This window comes from Electrophorus electricus, chromosome 16, assembly GCF_013358815.1.
Source record: "Electrophorus electricus isolate fEleEle1 chromosome 16, fEleEle1.pri, whole genome shotgun sequence".
Classification (NCBI taxonomy): domain Eukaryota; kingdom Metazoa; phylum Chordata; class Actinopteri; order Gymnotiformes; family Gymnotidae; genus Electrophorus; species Electrophorus electricus.
The window spans coordinates 7,236,436-7,257,288 of record NC_049550.1 but is presented as its reverse complement, the minus strand read 5'-3'; the positions used below and the strand labels follow the sequence as shown (position 1 = coordinate 7,257,288).

General features: G+C 39.8%; 1 protein-coding gene across 1 annotated transcript; it reads left to right on the top strand.

Moving 5' to 3' along the window:
- Positions 1-3,344: 3,344 nt before the first annotated feature.
- Positions 3,345-20,306, top strand: col17a1a (collagen, type XVII, alpha 1a). Its single transcript, XM_035535100.1, has 53 exons — positions 3,345-3,408; positions 3,768-3,809; positions 3,952-4,119; positions 4,480-4,950; positions 5,130-5,177; positions 5,431-5,472; positions 5,559-5,606; positions 5,783-5,917; positions 6,022-6,117; positions 6,609-6,677; positions 7,023-7,097; positions 7,721-7,774; positions 7,869-8,033; positions 8,331-8,408; positions 8,496-8,534; positions 8,674-8,805; positions 9,042-9,290; positions 9,469-9,519; positions 9,649-9,675; positions 10,339-10,365; positions 10,454-10,516; positions 10,692-10,796; positions 11,172-11,234; positions 11,422-11,511; positions 11,592-11,627; positions 11,749-11,784; positions 11,963-12,025; positions 12,417-12,452; positions 12,544-12,615; positions 12,759-12,785; positions 12,963-12,998; positions 13,109-13,144; positions 13,277-13,360; positions 13,499-13,534; positions 13,684-13,767; positions 13,868-13,936; positions 14,028-14,078; positions 14,208-14,270; positions 14,369-14,419; positions 14,753-14,785; positions 15,126-15,206; positions 15,311-15,358; positions 15,488-15,607; positions 16,961-17,065; positions 17,328-17,447; positions 17,587-17,682; positions 18,109-18,252; positions 18,542-18,673; positions 18,926-19,129; positions 19,404-19,568; positions 19,805-19,882; positions 20,036-20,107; positions 20,254-20,306. Exons 1-53 carry the CDS (start codon positions 3,345-3,347, stop codon positions 20,304-20,306), a joined length of 4,632 nt encoding a protein of 1,543 aa, XP_035390993.1.
- The last annotated feature ends 547 nt before the right edge of the window (positions 20,307-20,853 follow it).

Here is a 20,853-nt window from a genome sequence, read left to right as displayed (position 1 = left end):
GCTTTTACATTAAGTTGGGCAAGTCTATCTAGATTGTAGCTTTAATTCTCATTTGCCATTAATGGCACATTGTACATACGACACACGCAGGTGCATTTCAGCACGGTGTTGTTTGTTTGATGAAATCCACCTCTAACCTCAAATACCTTTCTGGTGATTGTAAGTGTTGGTATTACCAGAAAAAGCACTTTAGAGGCTTTATGAGGAATTTGGAAGGAGTTCGCGATACAGCTTACACGATACAGCTTACAATAAAATCATTTCCCACAAGCCCGGCCAATAAATTACAGCAACTTGGTATTATTAGCATAAAAAGCATTTTAGAAGGTTTCCTTTATAGAAACTGGGGGAAATTCCACAACAACATTTTTGTTTCATCCAATCCTAAATTATATTTACATTTATGAAAGATATATGCAGAAGATCAAAATATTCAAATACAAAGCACTTTGAAAAGGCTGGGTTATGATAGATACAGTCATATTACTTCAGTTTATCTTTGCGCATAATTCCTACCTGGAGTATTGCGTTTTTATCTTATGTCTCTGTTTAAAATCAAACTGCCTCGAGGTTTTTTTTTTTTTTTTTTCTCGCCTAACAAAGTGTCCATCACAGGCAGCGAGTTAAAACTTGTACGTAGAAACTGAGTCAGAGCAGCTGATATACATCAGGCCTTGTATAAGTCCCCACCGCACACGCATACCCGCCCGTGGATTAGTCACTTGACTGTGACCTGGCCTTAAATATATTCAGTTTTGTGGCACCTGAAACTCAAATAGCGCGGTACACAAGAAGAAAGCATAACCAATTTCTCCACAGAGGGAGAACAGGTGAGAATTAAACATTTATTTAACGATGATTATTGCAGTATCTGTAAGCAGTTTAACTGTACCACATGCGTGCGTGCGTAGACAACCTATCGATTAAATAATACTAATGCTAGGTTTCGTTTTACCTTTTACAAAAGTATGCTTTCAAGTTCAAATGCACTGGGTTTTGGTCGTGCAGCTAGTTTAGAAGATCTAACACAGGCATAGCCGAGCGTGGTGCAGTTGCATAACAAGTATTGGAAGACTAGAGGACAGATAATCAGTTCATGTAGATGTATTGTTGCAGCTACTTAACTGCTGCTGGTACCGTTGTTGTTTACTTGTCGGTACGCTGTCCATGAACTAGTATTAGTGTGTTCTGTCAGCTCTCTTAGCAGGGATCTTTTGCTGGTAAAACGTCATCATCATGAGAGTTATTTCTTTATGTATTATGAATGCTTGGTTAAGTAAAGGTTTCCTCTGAATTATGGATTCTATTATAATATCAAAGCAAGGGGGATCTACTGTGACATCCATTATCTGATTTTCTGTCTGCATGTCTGCATGTAAAACTTGACAATCAAAACCTAATGAAGGTAGAAGATCAGCCCAGTGCAGTTTAATCACAGGATATCATGCAGTAATTAGGCCTATTATTTCCATCATTTGTGGCCAAGAGATGCTCATCACCGTTTTACTGTAATGACATGAGTTAAAATATTAGGTAAACCACAACACTGAAAGCCTGTGGAACATCATAATAACTAGCCTTGGGACAGAACCACACACACACACACACACACACACACACACACACACACACATCAGACACTCACTTATACACTTAACTGTGAATCAGGGTTGTAATATCTAGAAGTGTGCTGTGAAATCTGTGCTAAGAATATTTATGTCTTGACAAGTATGGTTTTGGAAGAGTGCCCACTAAGGAAAAAAACAGAAAGGAAAAGATTAGATGAATGGCTCTATCAACTCATTCTTTTGTTGAATAGTGAAAATGCATACCACGAGGTCCCCAGGTTTGTTTTTAAATGGTGGTGCATCTGAAACTGGTCTGTTCTTGACCAATCAGGGCTCTTCTCGCATTTCCCTCACATATCTTATACAGTAGATACCATCACAGCATACTGTACTCATTTAATGGGAAGTTGAATTAGCTGTTGTTCGAATGATAGATTTGGCAGGTTCAGGTTTTTGGTGAGGTGATCAGTAGTGTGTGTGCTGTGTGGATCCACATGCATGTACTATGTATATGTTTGATGCTCATGGATCTACATGCTCAGGTGCTATTCACCCGCTGTTTAATGCATTATTTCACCATGTTTATGCCATGTTTCTAGCTTTGCATTAATTGCATTCTTATTAAAGAGAGAAAAAAAACAGGGCAATTGGATTATCTTATTTCTATAATTAAACTGTGTGATTGGTTATACTGGTTTTATAATGTGTTTATAATGCTTAATAAATGTATAATCCCTCAGTTACTTCAATGATTTGTGAAACAAATTAATGTAAAGGTTTTAAAAAACAATGGTTGAAATGTTCTTTTAAATGTCTTTTACAATTTTGATGTGGGCTGGGTAAAAGTCTTTTAATCACAATTATGAACATAGAAAAAAATATTCCTTCTTGTCACCAAACAATAGTTTGGTTTGGTTTGGTTATGTTAAAGTAGGTGTAGTGAAAGTTTTAATTTCATTTGATTGACCGGATAAAGTATGAACTTAAGTACTTATGAGCAGTGCTTAGACATTAAGATATTAAAAGCCATCAAGAAATGCTCATAAAATGTACAGAATCTGTCTCATATGGGGTAACAGTATAAGTGTCTGCTGCCTTAAGGAGAGCAGTCATGTTGAAACCTGTGGAGTCCAGATGCATTAATGCTTGATGCCATAGTTAAAATCCCTTCATAGGGTGTGTTAGGCATTGATTTTTACTGAACAGCTGCAGGTAGCACTAAGGTCTGAAGGATAGAGTTTGGTAAGTATGCATAAAATATGATGATGGAAAGTGTGCCGTCGATGGCAGCCAATTTTTTGGTTTGTCTAATTATTTGGTATTTTATATTTCTGTGTGATGTGGTGGATATTCCACCTGCTGTGCCTCCTGATACACGCCCCCCACCCCCAATTTGTGATTATATGTAATATACATTATATACATTATATATATATCTAATTGTGATTATATCTAATTAACGATCCAAAAAGAACTCCATAGTATCCCATGGCTTACGTTGTAGTTACAGGTAGAACCATAATTAGAGACAACTTTTTAAAACTTTTCCCAAGGTCCTAAATGTAACTGATGTGTGGTTATTTGGTGGAAAAAAAAATACCCTTTTTTGTTTTCTGGTGATGAATGTTGTTTTTGTATCTGTGATCTATATTGATTAGAGTGCTTTTGGTCAATTTTAGTGGTTTAGTCAAGCTAATTTTAATGTCTTCACTGACACTGCAGCTGTGTAAATTCTGTGCTAGTTTGTTAATTTTATTTTCAAACAGTTAACATGGAATGGACAATTTAATCACAACCAGGACTGTGAACACAGAGGGGCGATCAAGTACTTCAGGGAAAGGTATGTGAAAATGAATGCTCAGAAAGTTAATACAGCACATTTTTTATCCTAATTTTTTTTTATCCTAATAAGAACCACCAGACTATATAATATACAGTGAAATAAAACAGTTAAACTAAAACAGTTCAAAAACAGCTTACTTTTTTGAGGGGGGTGTACACAGAAAGCCTTTTTATTTACAAAAAAAAGATCATTCAGCAATTATAGTTTGCTGCACAGAGAATACAGCAAGCTTGCAAGTTGCTGGATCATTTGTTTGTTTGCATTTTAATTGCTGTTTGTATTTTGTGTAAGACACGTAGTGGTCATGGTAAAATGCAACATAATTTTTTTTGTCTTCTAATTTCTTCCAATTATAGAGACAGTAACCACAACAACTAGATTAACGTCCCTTCCACCAAGTGAGTTTGGATTATTATTTTAATCTAAACCTATAATTTTTGATAGTGATTTAAAAAAAAAATAGAAAATTATCAAGAAAACAACTTTAAAGTATGCTACCCGTGGTACCATTACATGTGCTAATGTCTGTCTCTCCACCAGAGGGCAGCAGTAGTTCAGTGAGCACCCAGCGTGTGCTCACCTCAAATTCAAGTTCCAGCTCTGGTTCTGGGACTGGATCTGCTTCAGGAGGTGCAGTGCTGGTGGAGAAGAAAGTCCTTAACCAGAGCAGTACAGGAGGAAGCATCAGCAGTAGTTATGTCATATCCTGTGAGTACATCATGTTCTGTAATGAAATGTGTTTATTGATAGCATAGGCTAGTGTTGTCTTAATTCCATTTGAAAATTCAAAACAGCTTCAAACAATGATAAATTAATATTTTCAATTTGTATTATTTCTTTATTTCACCTTAAATGGTTTGTGCGTATTATGAACTAAAAATAACAGCTCAATATTACTTTGTCTACTTTGTAATAGCTTTGTATATGCCTATTGCTTCATTAACAAGCTAATTAAAATAGCATTTCATCCCTTTAAGGACATCATGTCACCTTTATAGTTGCAATCTTAATTATTCCACTGTGAAATGGAACAATTATGTTTGATTTTTCTGTTATTTCTTCCTCCAGCCTCTTCAGTAGGAGGCTCAACCAGTGCAGCCAGCAGCAACACACCTGTCACATCATCCAGTGCTTCTGGGGCATTCTCTCGCACAGCCACCCCAGGTGGAGCTGCCAGGGGTTCGGAGCCTTCAGCCAGAGATTCCAGCACCACCACCTCCATCCCCGTCGTCCCGGTCAGGGGTTCGTCAGGGGCAGCGGGAGGATCCTCACGTGCCTTTGGGTCACACTCCTCTTCCCAGTTTGCGTCCAGCTCTTCTGGCGAGTTGGTGAGCTCATCGTCCGTTTCCACAGCAACGCCCGGGGGCGGGGCCTCATCGCTGGCCATGTCGGCCGGTGCGTCCAGTTCGGTCACGGTGACCAAGTACGGCGCCTCTTCCTCAGGAGGTGCGATGAAGGGTGCCTCCTCATCTGCTAGCTACTCTCCACGCCCCGCTGAGAGGAAGAGCAGCCTGACTCTGCGCTCTGAACGATATGAGGGTGAGTGGGAGGTCAAGACCTTTAACTTCTTCCCTCTGTCCTGAACCTGTCATAATGGAAGTATCGCAATGGTAGTAGAAGATAATGAGTAAGAAATAACAATACTGAAGTGTGTGCACAAAATTTTTAATGTTTATGTAACTGTAATATTTCTATGTCACATTTTTTTTCAAAATTAGCTAGCTCCAGTGGCAATTCCTCACCTGAATACACCAGGAAGGAGTATGGTAACTATATTTCCATATCAGTTTAAAGATTATATCATCAATCAGTGAACAGATTAAATCATTCTTTCTAATTAATAATAATTTAATACATTTAATATATAAATAATGACAATAAGTAGATAAGATAATTGTTTGATACTGTTGATAAATAAAATTAAAACAATATGAACATATTGATTTAAACAAACAAAAATAACCTAAGTGTATTTGTCCTGTGTAAACTGAACCTTTTGTTCTCCCATTTTCATTTTAGCAGCTGCAAGTGCAGCCACCAGGGGGCGCACCCAAACAAGAGGTACATAAAACTCCTGTAGTATCGCCCCAATGCTTGTGATATAATTGCAGGAGCTAAAGACGATTATTGTCATTTTGTTTTTCCAGAGAGTGAGATTAGAGCCAGACTGCAGAGTGCCTCTCCGTCCACTAGATGTCAGTAAAGAGCCTTCCAATTGACTCGATAATACTCAGCTCTTTGTAAAACATTGTCTATGTGTTTTCAGTAAAGAGGGACAACGTTGAATTAAGCACTGAGTGATATTGTGTGTGTGTGTGTGTGTGTGTGTGTGTGTGTGTGTGTGTGTGTGTGTGTGTGTGTGTGTATTTAGGGACTGAGTTAGATGATGTGAAGAAACTACTGAAGGGCAGTCGCTCTAGTAGCAGCAGTCCGCCCCGTTCTCCCACTAATACTCTGCCCATCCCTAAAAAAGCCAGCGTGGACACACACCTCGAGAGCCACTCAGGTGACACGTACATACACCCTTCAAACGCACGCTCATCGCGATTGGTTGGTGTCCACCCTTGTTTATTTGTTTGTTTGTTTCTTTCTTTCTTTCTTATCTAGTAGGTTATGACAGCACTATTGTGGACTGTGCGTATCGTGGATATGGCTATTACACCAATCCCAGCAACCTCAGCCCCACCTCTACACTACAGCACAATGGTATGTGTGTGAGGTGTGTACGCATGAAAAAGAGTGAGAGAGTGTGTGAGGTGTATGCATGAGAGAAAGAGAAAGAGTACTGAGGTGTCCATTGTTCATGTAGGTGTTCATAATAATTTGTGTTTAGTGTTTATGTTGTACTTTGACTTGTGTTACAATACAATACAATACAATAATTTTGTTTGAAATGTGGTTTTATTTTACATTATTATCTTGTGAAATTCGGTTCAGTTTCAGGTGGTTTTAATTCAAAATATAGTACTATTTAAATTTTAGAATGTATTTTTTTGTTTAAATACTAATTTTTGATCCAGCAGTATGAGTTTTTTTAGATGGCTCTTGAGAGGTTGTCATGATGTTTATTTTTTTAGGCTTTCATTTTTTAATTTTAGTTTATTACAACTATGTTTGTGTGTGTGTGTGGTGCTCATGTTGTTCATGTGTTCATGTTGATCTTCTGATTGGTGCTCTGTGTGTATTGCTCCTTGTAGTGGGTCTTCAGAATAACTTGAGCCTGGGCTCCTCCTCCATGGGCAGTGGTCTTTCTGCTGGCAGTGCAGGTCTCTCTCAGAACTAACTCTTCTAATACCAATCACTCACCACCACAGGACACCTTTGTACACTTACCTTATAGCTTTGCATTCAATGATATTAGCTGTCCTTAAAACTACATGACAACAGAAAGCTGAAACAAGAAAGCGTGAAAGACCTTTTTTTTTACATCAAGAGTTACACAATAAGCCCTGAGACTTCAATTTAAGGTATTTTATTTTAGCCATGGTATAGATTTAATGCTTTATAATAAATCTTGTTTTTAAATTAAAGTACACCAAAAAGAAGCAAAAAGCAATGGACAATTCATTTCACTTCTAAAGTTCTTTTGTTTTGTGGCCTGGCAATTCTAGTGTATGGCATGCAGAATAACCTAGCAACCAGTGGAGGTGCTGCCCTCATTGCCCATGGACTGAGCGCTGGTACAGGTGAGAGAGAATCCCAGCAGTCATTACACTCAGAGGTCATGGGTGTAGACATGTAGGCAGGCCATTCTTCATCTGAGCAAGGTGCTAGTTAATGAAGGTTACTCAAAAAGCAGTGTTTCCCAAACCTGGTCCTGGAGGAGTCCAGCACTGCACTTCATCGTGTTGTGTCTACCGTCACACAGCTAACGTAAACCCACAAAGGCGTCATCATTTAGCTGTAGAGTCGAGACATGTAGGCGGGTCACTCCAGGTCCAGGACTGGGAAACTGTTTTAGACCAGAGTTATATAAATGTTAATGTCACTTATTTGCACCCATCGTCAGTTTTGAAGCCATAGATGACATGGTTATGGGAATGGAAAAACCATTATGTGTGTTTGTTCTTGACATTTTAATGAACGTGATGATATGTACAGGGGTTGGCTGTGGGCTGTGGTGTTTTCATGGATTATAAAAAGGTTTAGATATGTTAAGATTTAGTTTAGTGTATAAATGGCAAAGTGTAAGCGTGGTTTTGATGAATTTGCATAATAGTGATGTTTTTTATGAAGTGCAGATGAACTGTTTCTTTCGTGTGTGTGTGTGTGTGTGTGTGTGTGTGTGTATTCGTTCCTTTTTTTGCAGTTTATGGGGTGCAGAAGAACATTGTGGGCCCTGGTATATCCACCATAACTGCTGGTGAAAGAAGAAGCACAACATTTATTCAAAACATAAACCAGCTGAAATTAAACCATCATCTCACTTCAGCTTCATTCCCTTTGTCGTTTTGTAGGCGTGCCCAGCAGCCCTGGTCCTGCTGATGATGTGTTCGCTAAAGACTACAAATTCATGCTGCTCGAGAAAGAGAACACTCCAGCGAAGAAAGAGAGCGAGAGGCTCGTCATGTCTAAAAACTCGGGCAAACAGTTCACCTCCACCACATCCGCGAATGGACTGAGTAAGGGGCGATGTTCACTAATAATAATTAAACCTAAATGAATTATGCAGATCTAATGTATTTTATAGTTTTAACTAGAGTCAAAATGTGATTAATACTGTATCATCATTGTTTTACATTTACATTGTTTATAATAACTTTAATAACACTATGGCCAAAAGTACTAAAATGCATAAATACTAGTGTAAATCAGTTCGCGTGATTCATTTGAATCATGCTAGCTGACTTCTGCCAGGTTAGCCTGTATTTGTTTTCTGGTGTGATTATTGATGCTGAATTTTTTTCCCATCATAACAGGCTCGTTTTCTGAGGACTCACTGAAGCGAGAGAAAAAGATGATCTCCAGAACCAGAGAAACGACCACAGCGTCAGCTGGTCAGCTCAGAGATTTGGTTACATTTATTCCATAGCAAATTCCATCAGTTGCCGGTTTCCCAGAATGACTTAATTTCTACTTTCAAGGTGAAAAAGCTTCAACCAAAGACAAGGCCACATATGCAGGTACTTATTTTGTAGAGAACATGTTAAAGCACACTAAAATATTGATCACATTTTAATTCTATTAGGAAGGCGAAAAGTGTTTACTGTGACTATGTTGGGTGTCAAACTCATGTTACATAATAATTAGCATCCGTTACAGAGATTCGTAAAGATGAGTCCGGGAGTGCTGGACTGGGTTTCTGCTCTTGCTGTACGTGGTGGAAGTGGCTGCTGGGATTGCTCCTCCTGCTGCTCTCTCTTCTGGGTCTCCTCTTTGGACTCATCACTCTGGGTGAGACGGTTTAGCACTGCTCAACAAAATTAATTTCTGCAAAATTAGTGCTAGAAAGCTGATGAGGTCATTTGGAATTGCCGTTAGCTAGCTTTGAGTTAGCTAATGAAATTTGGGTGTCGTTCACAATGCAGTCTTTTGAGAAACCATCCCAAATGAAATAATCGTAGCTTGAAAGTAAACATCTCCAAGTATTCACTGCATTTGTGTGCATGTGTCTGTGTGTGTGGTAACAGCGGAGGAGGTGAGGAGCTTGAAGGCTCGCGTGACTAAGCTGGAAGGTGGGGCGGCCAGCTCGGCCTCTGCCCACACCAGCCGCCTGTCATCCTCGTCAATAAACATAGTGGACCCTCTGGATGTCTCAGTCACACGTACGGACAATGCCATAAACCTGGGCTCCGAGCCGGGCCAGCCAGACCCTGCAGCACTGCAGCGGACCATAAAACAACTCGTACAGTCAGAACTACAGTCGGAGAGTGTCAGAGGTGCTCAAACCCATAAACGTTTGGCGTTTATATGTTCATTCATTCATTCATTTGCTTCTTTGCATAATTCCAAAGCCAGCAAGCTTCCCATCTCCTTTGACATTTATCATTTCGTCTATCCTTCCATTATTTTGTCTATCCTTCCATCATTTCATCTATCCTTCCATTATCCCTGTAGCTACATTGGCTTCTTCAGTAAAGGGAGAAAGAGGAGAGCCTGGACCCAAGGGTGAATATCTCTACATGTTCATAACACTCTCGATTTCAAAGTCAGGACCATGGTTAGAACCCATCTGAAGGTAGTAGGAAATAATCAGTCAGTGTCACTCAACTGTTTCCTTCCGTCTTTTGTTGTTAGGTGACCAGGGACTTCCTGGAGTTAAAGGTAGATAAAGTCAAACAACCATAGTCCATGTACACAGAGTTGCCAGTTTAGTATGTACACTAACCGACCTTCAAAAAAAAGGAAAAATAACTACCAGATATTAATGATTGGGTTAGAGTTATTGTTAGTGGTCTCAAGCTGGACCTTTGAGGAGCTGAGAAAAGTTGCCTGTTCAGATGGAGCTAGGCTCCTTTTATATTATGATAGAAGGATCAGAATTTGTCACAAGCAATATAAAAGAACAGCAGCAAATCCTATTTGGTATTAACAGTACATGCTGGTGATGTCTGTATGCTATACAATTGCTGGATCAGAACCATGTTAAGCATCCTTGGTGTGAGGCAGAAAGGGCTTTCTGCAACCAGACTGTGTACGGTCCTCTAATGTGCAGCAAATATACTGTCCTGACATTCCTGTACAGAACAACATTCTGGCACGCTGCATCCAGTTACAGACTCCATGGCCAGGTGAATATTGCTGTTCTGAAGGCCAAAGAAGGTGCGACATGCAACTAGATAGGTGTACCTAATAAAGTGGCAACTCGGTGTAGGTTTATTAAACTATCATTGGTCACTAGCACTGGGAGGGCTACATTTCTGATTAATCTCACCATGGTTACATTTGAACGTACAAATGTTTGTTTTTTTTCAACTTCATTTTCAGGTGATGCAGGGTTTCCTGGAGTGCCTGGTAAGAAGAAAATCTTCTTTCCTGTTTTGTTAACAGTCAGGAGATTTGTCAGAGATTGACCTTAATGCTCTGAATGTCTCTCTACCAGGACCTCCTGGTCCACCTGGCCATCCAGGACAAGAAGGCCCAAGAGGACCTAAAGGAAGTGCTGGTGAGGTCCAAGAAGCACACTTTTACTCATTTAACCTCTGCAGTTCTTGTTGAGCTACTGGGTTTGGAGTCCCGGGAAGAACATTGATTATCAGCAAATCATGCAACAACAGGTGAAACAATGGCTTTAGCGTTGTTCAGTATAAAAACAGACATGGGTGTGTGATTGAAACCAGGTGAGCCAGGACATGATGGTCCACCTGGACAGAGGGGCCGTGAAGGGCCGACAGGCCCCCGAGGAGAACCAGGCCCTCCTGGACCCGGAGAGAAAGGAGACAAAGGTAGGAGCAGTCAAAGTTAGCAGTCTGGATTTCTTGAGACTCAAAGAAGTTGACCAGCATGTAAAAATCCTCAAAGGATATGACATTTTGGTGCTCTTATACCTAGGCCAAACCTATAAATTGAGACTAACCAGTTACTATGTTATGTAAAGTTGTAGTCAAAATACCTTTCTTAGCTGAACTGGGTTTAGGAGTATAGTTCAATTGGCCAGTGTCTCCACTGCTAGCAAACCCTCTAAAACATCTCAGCCTTGTTTATTATGAGATTCCACTGTTGTTGCTATTCTCCCAGCATCTCAGGTACATTAAATATCTGATGCTGTCTTTCAGCCTATAGCAGCATTTTGTCATTTTTCATTCATTCTTGTTTCTTAGGGTCCACTGGAGATCCTGGGGCACCTGGACCTGTTGGACCACCTGGCCCTGCCGGCCCCAGAGGTACAGCCATTATACCTGAGGAGATGTTTGAAAATATGCAGAAATCACACTATTTAATACCCAGGAGGTATTTTGATGGTGAAATTCGATGTGGCTCTGACTCCACAATTGACAGACACATCAAGCACTGGATTAAAGAAATTATTTTCTTCCAAAAAAACTGTAATGTACAATGTGTCCATGTCAGGAGAGGCTGGTGCCCCAGGGAACACAGGTCTTCCAGGAGCTCCTGGTCCTCAGGGTTTCCGTGGAGATGGTGGTGATCCTGGAACAAAGGGTAAATAGAAGGTTTTAAAATGCAGAGATTTGTTTAACAATATAGGTTTATCTCAAACATTTTCATTCCTTTTTTCACAGGGGAGAGAGGACTGGCAGGCCCACCTGGAGCTAAAGGTCAAAACTTGAGAAACATCCTACAAATATTTTTTAAATGAATTATATTCCATAACTGTTTTTGTAGTTAAAGCTAGCTGTATTGTAGCTGTACATTCAAAAGTCATATTTCCTACAATAGGTGATCAAGGCGAGAAAGGACCCCGTGGAGTGACCGGTAGGTGATTAAAACTTCAACCAAATCACTGAGAATAAAATCAGTCTGACAAGAGGAAAAAAGATCATGCTGTCGTGGTTTAGTATTACTTATATGTTGCTTTGTCCACAAACAATGTGCATGCTGGATTTGTCATCGTTCTTCAGTAGTCAAAGCTCTACCATCAATGTGTTCACAGGAGAACCAGGTCAGTCAGGACCTGCAGGTCCGCCAGGAGAGAAGGGATCTAAAGGATCGGCAGGTAGGTGGTGAGGGACATACCCAGAGGGGCAGGGAAGGGTGTAGGCTGGAGTGGGGTGGAGCTCTGAAGGGAATTGTAAAGATGATTGCACACGTGATAATCTGGTAGACACAATGATAAGAGAAGTAGATGTGAACTGGCAAGGAAAATGTGATTTTGCTTTCTTTAGCTCCTTTAAGAACAACACTATATGCTTCTAACCATTCATCCAGATATTGAGTCTATTTTGAAGAATCTTTGAAACTCGTGTATGCACTTCCAAAACACAACTCCTTTATGCATTATCACTATCATATTTCTACACCTACAAGATACTATACTTATACCTACACAGTCCTACTGCTTTAAACATTACCATTATCATTATCATCATATTTCGACAATTTTCCAGGTGCCCCTGGTCCAGATGGTGAAAAGGGACCACGAGGTGTGTAAAATGCATGAAAACTTTCCTGTATATTTACTTCTTGACTGAACCTGAATTCCCAATATGAACTGTGCTTACATAAAAATTTAAGGTGACCAGGGATCGGTTGGATTACCTGGTCCACGTGGGCCATCTGGACCTCCAGGAGATGCTGGAGTGCCAGGTACTTATATTAATTCAAGCAAAGAAAGTAAAAATTCAATATATGTGCATCAATTTGTGGAGATTTGTTCAAAATAGTGATTTACTTACAATACTAATGATCATTATGAGTCATTGTTTAATTATACATGTGACTATTTTCAGGAACACCTGGACTTCAAGGACCTCCAGGTATGTTCTCCTTTATTAATCCATCAGACGTTACATCAAGTGATTAAAGTTTACTAACCACAAATATTGAACTAATCTACAAAAATGTAACTGAGAGATCATTTGTACAGTTATAGTACATCATAGTGCATCTCTAAGGGTTCCAAGGGTCTGATTGATTTTGTTTCCTGCTCCTAGGTTTGCCAGGAACACCGGGTCAGCCCGGAGCTAAAGGTAATATCCCTGAACCTTCAATGTCCCTTAAGATTTTTTGTTAGTAAATTCCTTTATAAACAAGTGGAAAGTTGTAAAATGGTCATTATATATTTTTTGCTATCTTTGAGGTGAGCCCGGTGAACCTGGAAGAGTTATCAGTGCAGGTGAGCAGCTCTCTAAAAGGCACTGTCCTCCAGTTTAGACTTTGTTAAGGCTTAAATTGGGATTGATTTCCTGATCTACTAATTGAATGTGATGGTACTAAAACAATTGTTTCCTTTTTCTTTCCCTAACAGGCTCTGCCTCCAACACTGTAGCTATACCTGGACCACCTGGAGCTTCTGGACCCCCTGGACCTGCTGGACCTCCTGGACTGTCAGGTAGGGGTTGGAGGTGACCATCTGACTAACATAAATGTGCAAATCTTATTATGTGATGAAATTATGCATAATGACAAGCATAAAAATTCAAGTATAATAATTGTGTCAGTAATTGATATTTTTTTTGCCTCTTCTTAGGTCCCATTGGCCCTGCTGGTCTTCCTGGACAACCAGGTATCACATTTTTATCCATTTAGGAAATCAGCCCCTATCAAGGATTGCTTAAAGATTATAGGATTTACTATCAGATTTTATATTAATATGGTTTCTGAATGAATATTTTAGGGATTTTATTTGCATTCTCATGAGAATTCTTTTTGCAGGGCCAAAGGGAGATAAGGGTGTCAAGGGTGATGATGGTGAGCCTGGCATCTCTGTGAAAACTGTTGAACCAACCAAGTATGAGAGTAAGGCATTTTTTTAAATAACAGACTATAGATCTGCTAGACATAGCCTTATTTTAAAAAACATCTGTGGAAACTCACTCATTTCAAATTCACCTAACAGGGCAACCTGTTCCTGGTCTTCCTGGACCTCCTGGACCTCCTGGACCCCCTGGAGACCAGGGGATTCCTGGTAAATTGAACTTTTGTTACCTTAACAACTTGATAGTATTTTAGCTTCACTGAGCAGCACTGCAGTAATGAAGTTTGATTTGTTTTTACAGGTGAAGGCAAAATGGGCCCACCAGGACCCCCTGGCCCACCTGGAGAGCCAGGTACATTGGCTACATATTGACTTAGCAGTGCTATGTTCTCAAACCGAAGAAAATAAACAGTACTGTTAAAGGTGTAGTGAATGACATTATCCTAAATGTTTTTTTTACATGTCTTTTTTTGCTGTCCAGGTGTTGGTAAGCCTGGTCCACCTGGTGAGAAAGGTGAACCAGGAAGCTTTGTACCCACCTCAGGTAGGTGATGTTCAAATGCATAACACTGGCATGATTTTCAGATTTTCTCTGTTCATATTATATTCTCAGTGTGTTGCTTTTAAATATTTCTTTAACAGAAACCTTCTTTGCTGGGCCTCCTGGACCTCCTGGACCTCCTGGGCCTCAAGGTATGATTTTCTTTACAACTTAACATCCTTTCCTTATGTATTTAGTAATTTAGCTGTTCAAATTTAAGACACATCAATCATGTAAGTTTCTCAAGCAGGACAAAGCCTTGTTTGAGTCTAAGAAAATAGACAATTTATCTTTGAAATTTCTGTCTCCCTAATAATTATGGAGAGTGTAATTATTATGTAATTATCTCTTTCTCACTTTCATCAAGGTTTCCAAGGTTAGTCTTTTTTTGAGTAACACTTTAAAACTTTAATTAAGCTAATTGTTTTTTTGTTTTTTTAAATTTATGACTTATTCATTTATTTTTCTTTTTTTTTATCCTGTAGGAGCACCAGGTCATCCAGGATTACCTGGAGCTGGTAAGAGATATATTTATATCTCTGTTATATCTGCATGGCACTGAGTTACATTAACTAGTAAACATTTAAATTACTACTGGGGCAAAGTAAATCAAATTAAACTCTTTAGCTGGATTTGAATTATACAGGCGGCTATTTATCACTGATAATTTTACTGCACACAATCAAAATGTGGAGGTACACTGCAAAGATTTTCTTCCTTCTAAAGCAGTATCTTAGCTAGCATATTAGCTAGTGCCTAAAGTAGTATCTTAGCTAGCATATTAGCGAGTGCCTAAATTAGCATCTTAGGTAGCTAGTGCATTTTCATCTTTTAAACCAGTACAACCAGGACCTCAAGGCCCAGCAGGGAGCCCAGGTCCTGAAGGGCCACAAGGACCTCCAGGACCACAAGGCCCTGAAGGCCCACCAGGCCCCAAAGGTATGAAAAAGGACACATCATATGAGAAAGTTACATATTACTTTATCTGTCTCATGTTTTCTGTTTACAAATTAATTATGAATTTTGTAATTTATGCTCTGAAGGTGATGCTGGTGTTCCAGGGGCTCCTGGCATCCCAGGATATTCATATGGTAAATAGAAAATACTGTGCTTGATTAATTCTTATGATTTCTCCTTACTGTTCAACCCACTGTAGTTAATCTAACATATTCCTGTGTCATGCAGTAAATATTAAATCTCTCCTGTGCCTCTCTGATAAGGTGGAGGCATAAGCTCACGTGGACCTCCAGGACCACCTGGACCTCCAGGACCACCAGGACTTCCGGGCGACAGCTCTGGTTCACCAGCTGTTGCTCAGCAGCTCTCTGACTTCCTCCAAAGTGAATGCTCGTTCCTACATGCTCAAAAGCCAAGGGAACATTATCTGTATATACAATACCAGTGAATTTTTGGACCACTGTTACTGTCACCTTTCACATTTTTTCTAGCTCTTCTTTCAGCCCTTGGTATTTCTCGAGCTTTTTGCGTTCCTTGTTCCTGATGTTGCTATCACTTGGGACTGTTACATCTATCACTACAGCCCTCTTCTGCTGTTTGTCCATCACTACAATGTCTGGTTGCTTAGTGATTTTGTCAGTCTGCTTGGTCATTATCCACCACCTTCAGGGGTGTATCCCACTTTGAACCCAGAGGCATCTCTGCACAGTCTGCATCTGGGGTCCTGCCTGGGGTGGTAGATCCCAGCATCTATTGATCTTGTATTCAGAGCTTGTTCCTGTGCTGCCATAATTAATGCCTCCATGCTGTCTTTCAATCCAGCCTTTTCCAACCATTTGTAGGATTTCTCCATATCAGCCACTTCCACTATTTGTCAGTGGTACATACCATGAAGAGATTTATCCTCTCATGATGGTTCCTGCTCCACCTTTTTCACATCTTCTTCAGTTTTCTGCTCTCTCTTATATTCACTAAGCACTTCATCACTTGGGGAGATCTTTCTAGTGTACTCCTGGATCTTGGTTATTTCATCCTGGATAGTTGATCTGACGCTCACTAGTCCTCGGCCCCCCCTTTCCGCTTTGTGTACAGTCTCAAAGTGCTGGATTTGGGATAAAACCCTCTGTGCACTCCATTGTCTTGATGTCAGTGGCTTCTATCTTCTCCTTAGGCCAGCTTAATATGCCAGCATCTGATGACTGGCAGAGCATAGGTGTTGATAGCCTGGATCTTGTTCTTCCCATTCAGCTGACTTCTCAGGACTTGCTTCACCCTTTGTAGGTATTTGGCTGTAGCATCTTTCCTGTAGCTTCTTTCATTTTCACGATTCACATATAATTTATACTATCATGAAAGTAAAGCATGGCTACTAATATCTAAAACAATCAATATCTGAATATCTTTTTAACACACCATAATCACATATGTGTTGATTCATTGTTTTGATACCTTCAGTGTTTTTCTAAAATGTAGAAAGTAGTCAAACAAGTTGGTCTGTCCAAACCTTTGACTGATATTGTATATCTTCATCATGGGCCAATCTTAAAAAGAAAATATGAACAGTTTTGGTATAAAAAAGGAGCCTGTGTTTCATTGCTGGACCAAAGAGTTGTAGACTCTACTGGGGTAGTCTTATACTTCAACAGTCTGGATAAGGAATTTTGAGTTAGACTCTGACTGGAATTAAAGTGCTCAAGTTGTCATGTATTGATGTTGCTCTGGGTTGTTTCATGAAGGTGACGGTGTTAAAGAATACTTCATTGGTCCTCCTGGACCTCCTGGACCTCCTGGAAGTGTCTCGGATGATGACTTGGCTAAGCGTGTTATCAATTACATACAAAGTGAGTCTTTAGAGTTACTTTCGTAAATTAAAGACAGAACAAAATGGTTATATCTGCTATCTTAAGCAGCAGAGATTTTGTGACTTGATTTTGATAGCTGATAAATTTGAAAATATATTACATTTTATGTATTATTTAGTGTGTATTATTTTTTAGGTTTCTTATGTGATACCATATTAAGAAACACCCATAGACTTCATTCCTGAGTAGTGTTTTGTCAGTTGTTTCACTACTTATAATGATCTTCTCTGTGCTGATGCAGGAGAGGAGGTGAGGCTGTACTTAGTCGGTCCCCCAGGTCCACCTGGTCCTCCAGGTATTCCAGGAGGCTATGGATTTAACACTCAGGAAGTAGCTGGAAGAGTCCTCAATCTCATGAATGGTAAATTCTGAATTAGGGTCTTGACTGAAATGCAATTTAAATATTAATACTGTAATATTGTATTGAGTGCGATAAACATCATAATGAACCCGTAAACATTGTACCACACGAGAAGTACCTTTTTCATGCCTGTATTCAGAGCAGGGTATACTTAGGCAAGTTGGACCCCCTGGACCACCTGGTCCTCCAGGACTGCCTGGACCAATTTATGGAGATCTTTCTCTTCTTCTACAAAGTAAGAAAGCCATATCTGATTCTTAAACAGTAATAGAGATGTCACTCAGGGGGGTAAATGTGTGTTCTGATTGTTGTGCCAGTGAGGTGGCTCTTTGGTCTGGTGATCAGAGGACACATATCATCTGGAAGTCTTTGTTCTGAGGCTGGATATGGTCACTGACCTTTGCCTTCTCTATGAATAATGTCAGAAGAGGGATGGTATTGTGAGAGTGGACCCATGGACCCAGTTCTAACTCCTAGTCAGGGGTGTGGGTGTAACCATTCTAAGGACACATAGGATATGTGAAACACTCAGATGCATTCACCAAAGGAGAGGGCGATGTGACACAGGCCCCTGAGAGGGCAATGTGATGGAGACCATGTGTAAATTTTATAAAGAAATGAAAATGACTGCACTTTAACAAGATGTTGTTGTTATTTATAGACTCAGAGTATAGAGGTCTTGTTGGACCATCAGGTCCCCGAGGCCCCCCTGGTTCTCCGGGTTTCCCAGGGCCTCCTGGACCACCTGGCCCAGTTCCTTACACTGGCACATATGGCCTTGAAGACATTCAGAAATACCTGGAGAGTAAGCAGTGTTCTGGGTCTTCTGACAAATATTAAGCATTGCAGTACATAACATTTTCAACTGAGCTTCCCTTTGATACTGACAGTGAATAGTTTAAGGTACATTTTAGCATTTACAGTCCTTGTTAGTGATACAACAATAAAATGCATCTAATTTTCTGCATCAGTACTGTTTTAAAGTATATTTGACTAGGTATCACCACTGTCAGTCAAGGGCAGTCTGGCATTAGACTTGACCTCTCTTCAGGCAGTGGGTGTTCTTGGAGTTAACTATTCCTCTGTATCTATAGATGCTGGTTTCAGAGGACCACCTGGACCTCCTGGACCCCAGGGGCCTCCTGGGATCACGAGGGGGCTTGTGTCATATGCCGAGAACACTCAACAGGAGCCTATTCGTGCTGAACTGCAAGAATATCTTAAGAGTGAGTAAAAGTGTGTAAAGGAATATATCTTCTGACCACACAGTTGTCAGTTGATCATGATCAGAAAGTTAAAAATTGGTCCTTTTTCAAGTGCCTCTGTTGGTACAGACATTAAACTTTGCTATTGTTAATCTTAAATTACAAAGTTGGACAACTTTTCCACTAGAACAGAAGTGATTAATGCTGGTCAGTCAGGCTTGCAAAACAACACATTCCTGATGTAGCCATGTAATTTGTAATGATGTCTTCCAGGTTCCAGAGTAGCTGATTCTATCTTAGGAACTCTCACTCTCCAAGGTTCCCCAGCTCGTCCTGGTTCTAGTGAATACAAGGGCAGGCATGGAGTCCCAGAATATATCCATGCATTCTCCCAGAACAGTACAAAGAGCAAATATCCACCAACAGACACTTTGAACTATGGAAGCATTGCAGCAGAAGTGGTGAACTACATAAGATGTAGGTTACTAAACATGTCCTATTGAGGAAACCTAACCTGGTTCAGACAGAAAGGATTGACAGATTGATAGTTCCTTTTTTTGTCCTATCAACTGATCTTGATTACAAAGGCACTATGAAGTCAAGCAGTGATTTTCGTAAAAACTTTCAGTACATCTTTCTGACATTTCCTGTTTGCCATTTAATCTCCATCACCTCAACCCATCAAGAGAAACAGGTTTAGAGAGTGGAGAGTGCTTAAGTGCGATTCTAAAACACACTGATGTATTTTCAGCTCACGGTTTGTTGATGTGGGATGCAGATGATAAAGACGCTCGCCATTCCCAATCCGAAGTTATTCAGGGTCCACCTGGCCCTCCAGGACCACCAGGACCTCCTGGAGCCATCCGTTCATATAGTTCCTATGGCAACATGACTGAGATCATGAGCCTTATTAGAGGTAGGGACAACTGACCCATTATTGGTTTCCGCAAGATTTGAACTGATGTTATTGACGTGTTATCATCTGTCAGATTTATTAGTTCTTTTCTGTGGTTTCCTCTCTTTATAACTGGATGATTTTTGTTATCCACATACATCTATACAATCACTACACAGATTGCAGTCTTTCAAGTACATGAGACTGCAGTTTTTTCTACAACCTAATCAACATAGTTGTATAATTTGTCTCCAAAGACCATGGCATTGCTGGAGCACCAGGCAGACCTGGGCAGAAGGGTGAGATGGGATATCCTGGTCCCAGAGGACCAAGAGGTATGAAATGAAAGCACTTGATCACTTTGCATACAGACACAGAACAACTTTTTAGACCAACAGAATTGTCAGATACCCATCTACCATACAAATGCTGCTTTAAAATACATTACAACTTCTATCACTGTACCTGACCCACTGGGTCAAATTTAGGAATCAGAGGAGAGCATGGCACCCCTGGTCTACCAGGACTGCCTGGGAATGATGGATTAAGAGGAGAAAAAGGTATTTTCTGAATTGCTGACTTGACCTTGATGAGGCAAGCTGGAAGTACACTGTGGTGCATGGTGAAGAGATGATGTTTTAGATTAATTTTTTTTTGGATGTATCGTTTTTCTACAAAATAAGAATTCTTTGCTTACCATTTTCAGGTGAGGCTGCCTACATAAGTCACAGAAGAAAGAGAAGAAACATAGGTGTTTAGGCAGACAGGAAATGGATGGCTGTTCTCAAAAATAAGAGGAATTTGTAGTTTTTTTCCTCAACAAACTTTTTTAATGAACAATTTCAGAAAAAATGTTAAATATGGTATACCTATGGAAAAATAACAATAGAAGACACACAATTACAGCAACTCCTTAATGTGAACTAGCACTCTATGATGTACCTGCAGCTTTGAAGTGGTTAAACTGACAATGTATATATTAAACATTAATTTGATAAGTATATATAGTTATATTTAGGATCACTTCCTGAGTTTTACAATGAATATACACTGTAGTCAATATATAGTTGTTTTCTTTTTACTGTCCAGCCTTTCAGCCAAAGCAATGAGCATTTTGAGCAAATCTTTACTAGCTCCATGCTAAGCTAATTAATTGCATGTTTGTAGTTTTGGATTTAGAATGTGTGATGACCTTTTTTGTTTGCGTTTGTCAAAATGTTTTTATACTTGTTTTCTTAAAAACTGTTTTTATTAGTAGCTTTTTTACTAGTAGCTGTGATGGTAATAAATTACAGATTAGAGCTAA

Coding starts and splice junctions, on each gene's coding strand:
- col17a1a (XM_035535100.1), top strand. CDS start 3,345: ATGGACAATTTAATCACAACCAGGACTGTGAACACAGAGGGGCGATCA. Junction 9,291..9,468: donor ACAGTCGGAGAGTGTCAGAG/GTGCTCAAACCC, acceptor TTATCCCTGTAG/CTACATTGGCTTCTTCAGTA. Junction 9,520..9,648: donor AGGAGAGCCTGGACCCAAGG/GTGAATATCTCT, acceptor TTTTGTTGTTAG/GTGACCAGGGACTTCCTGGA.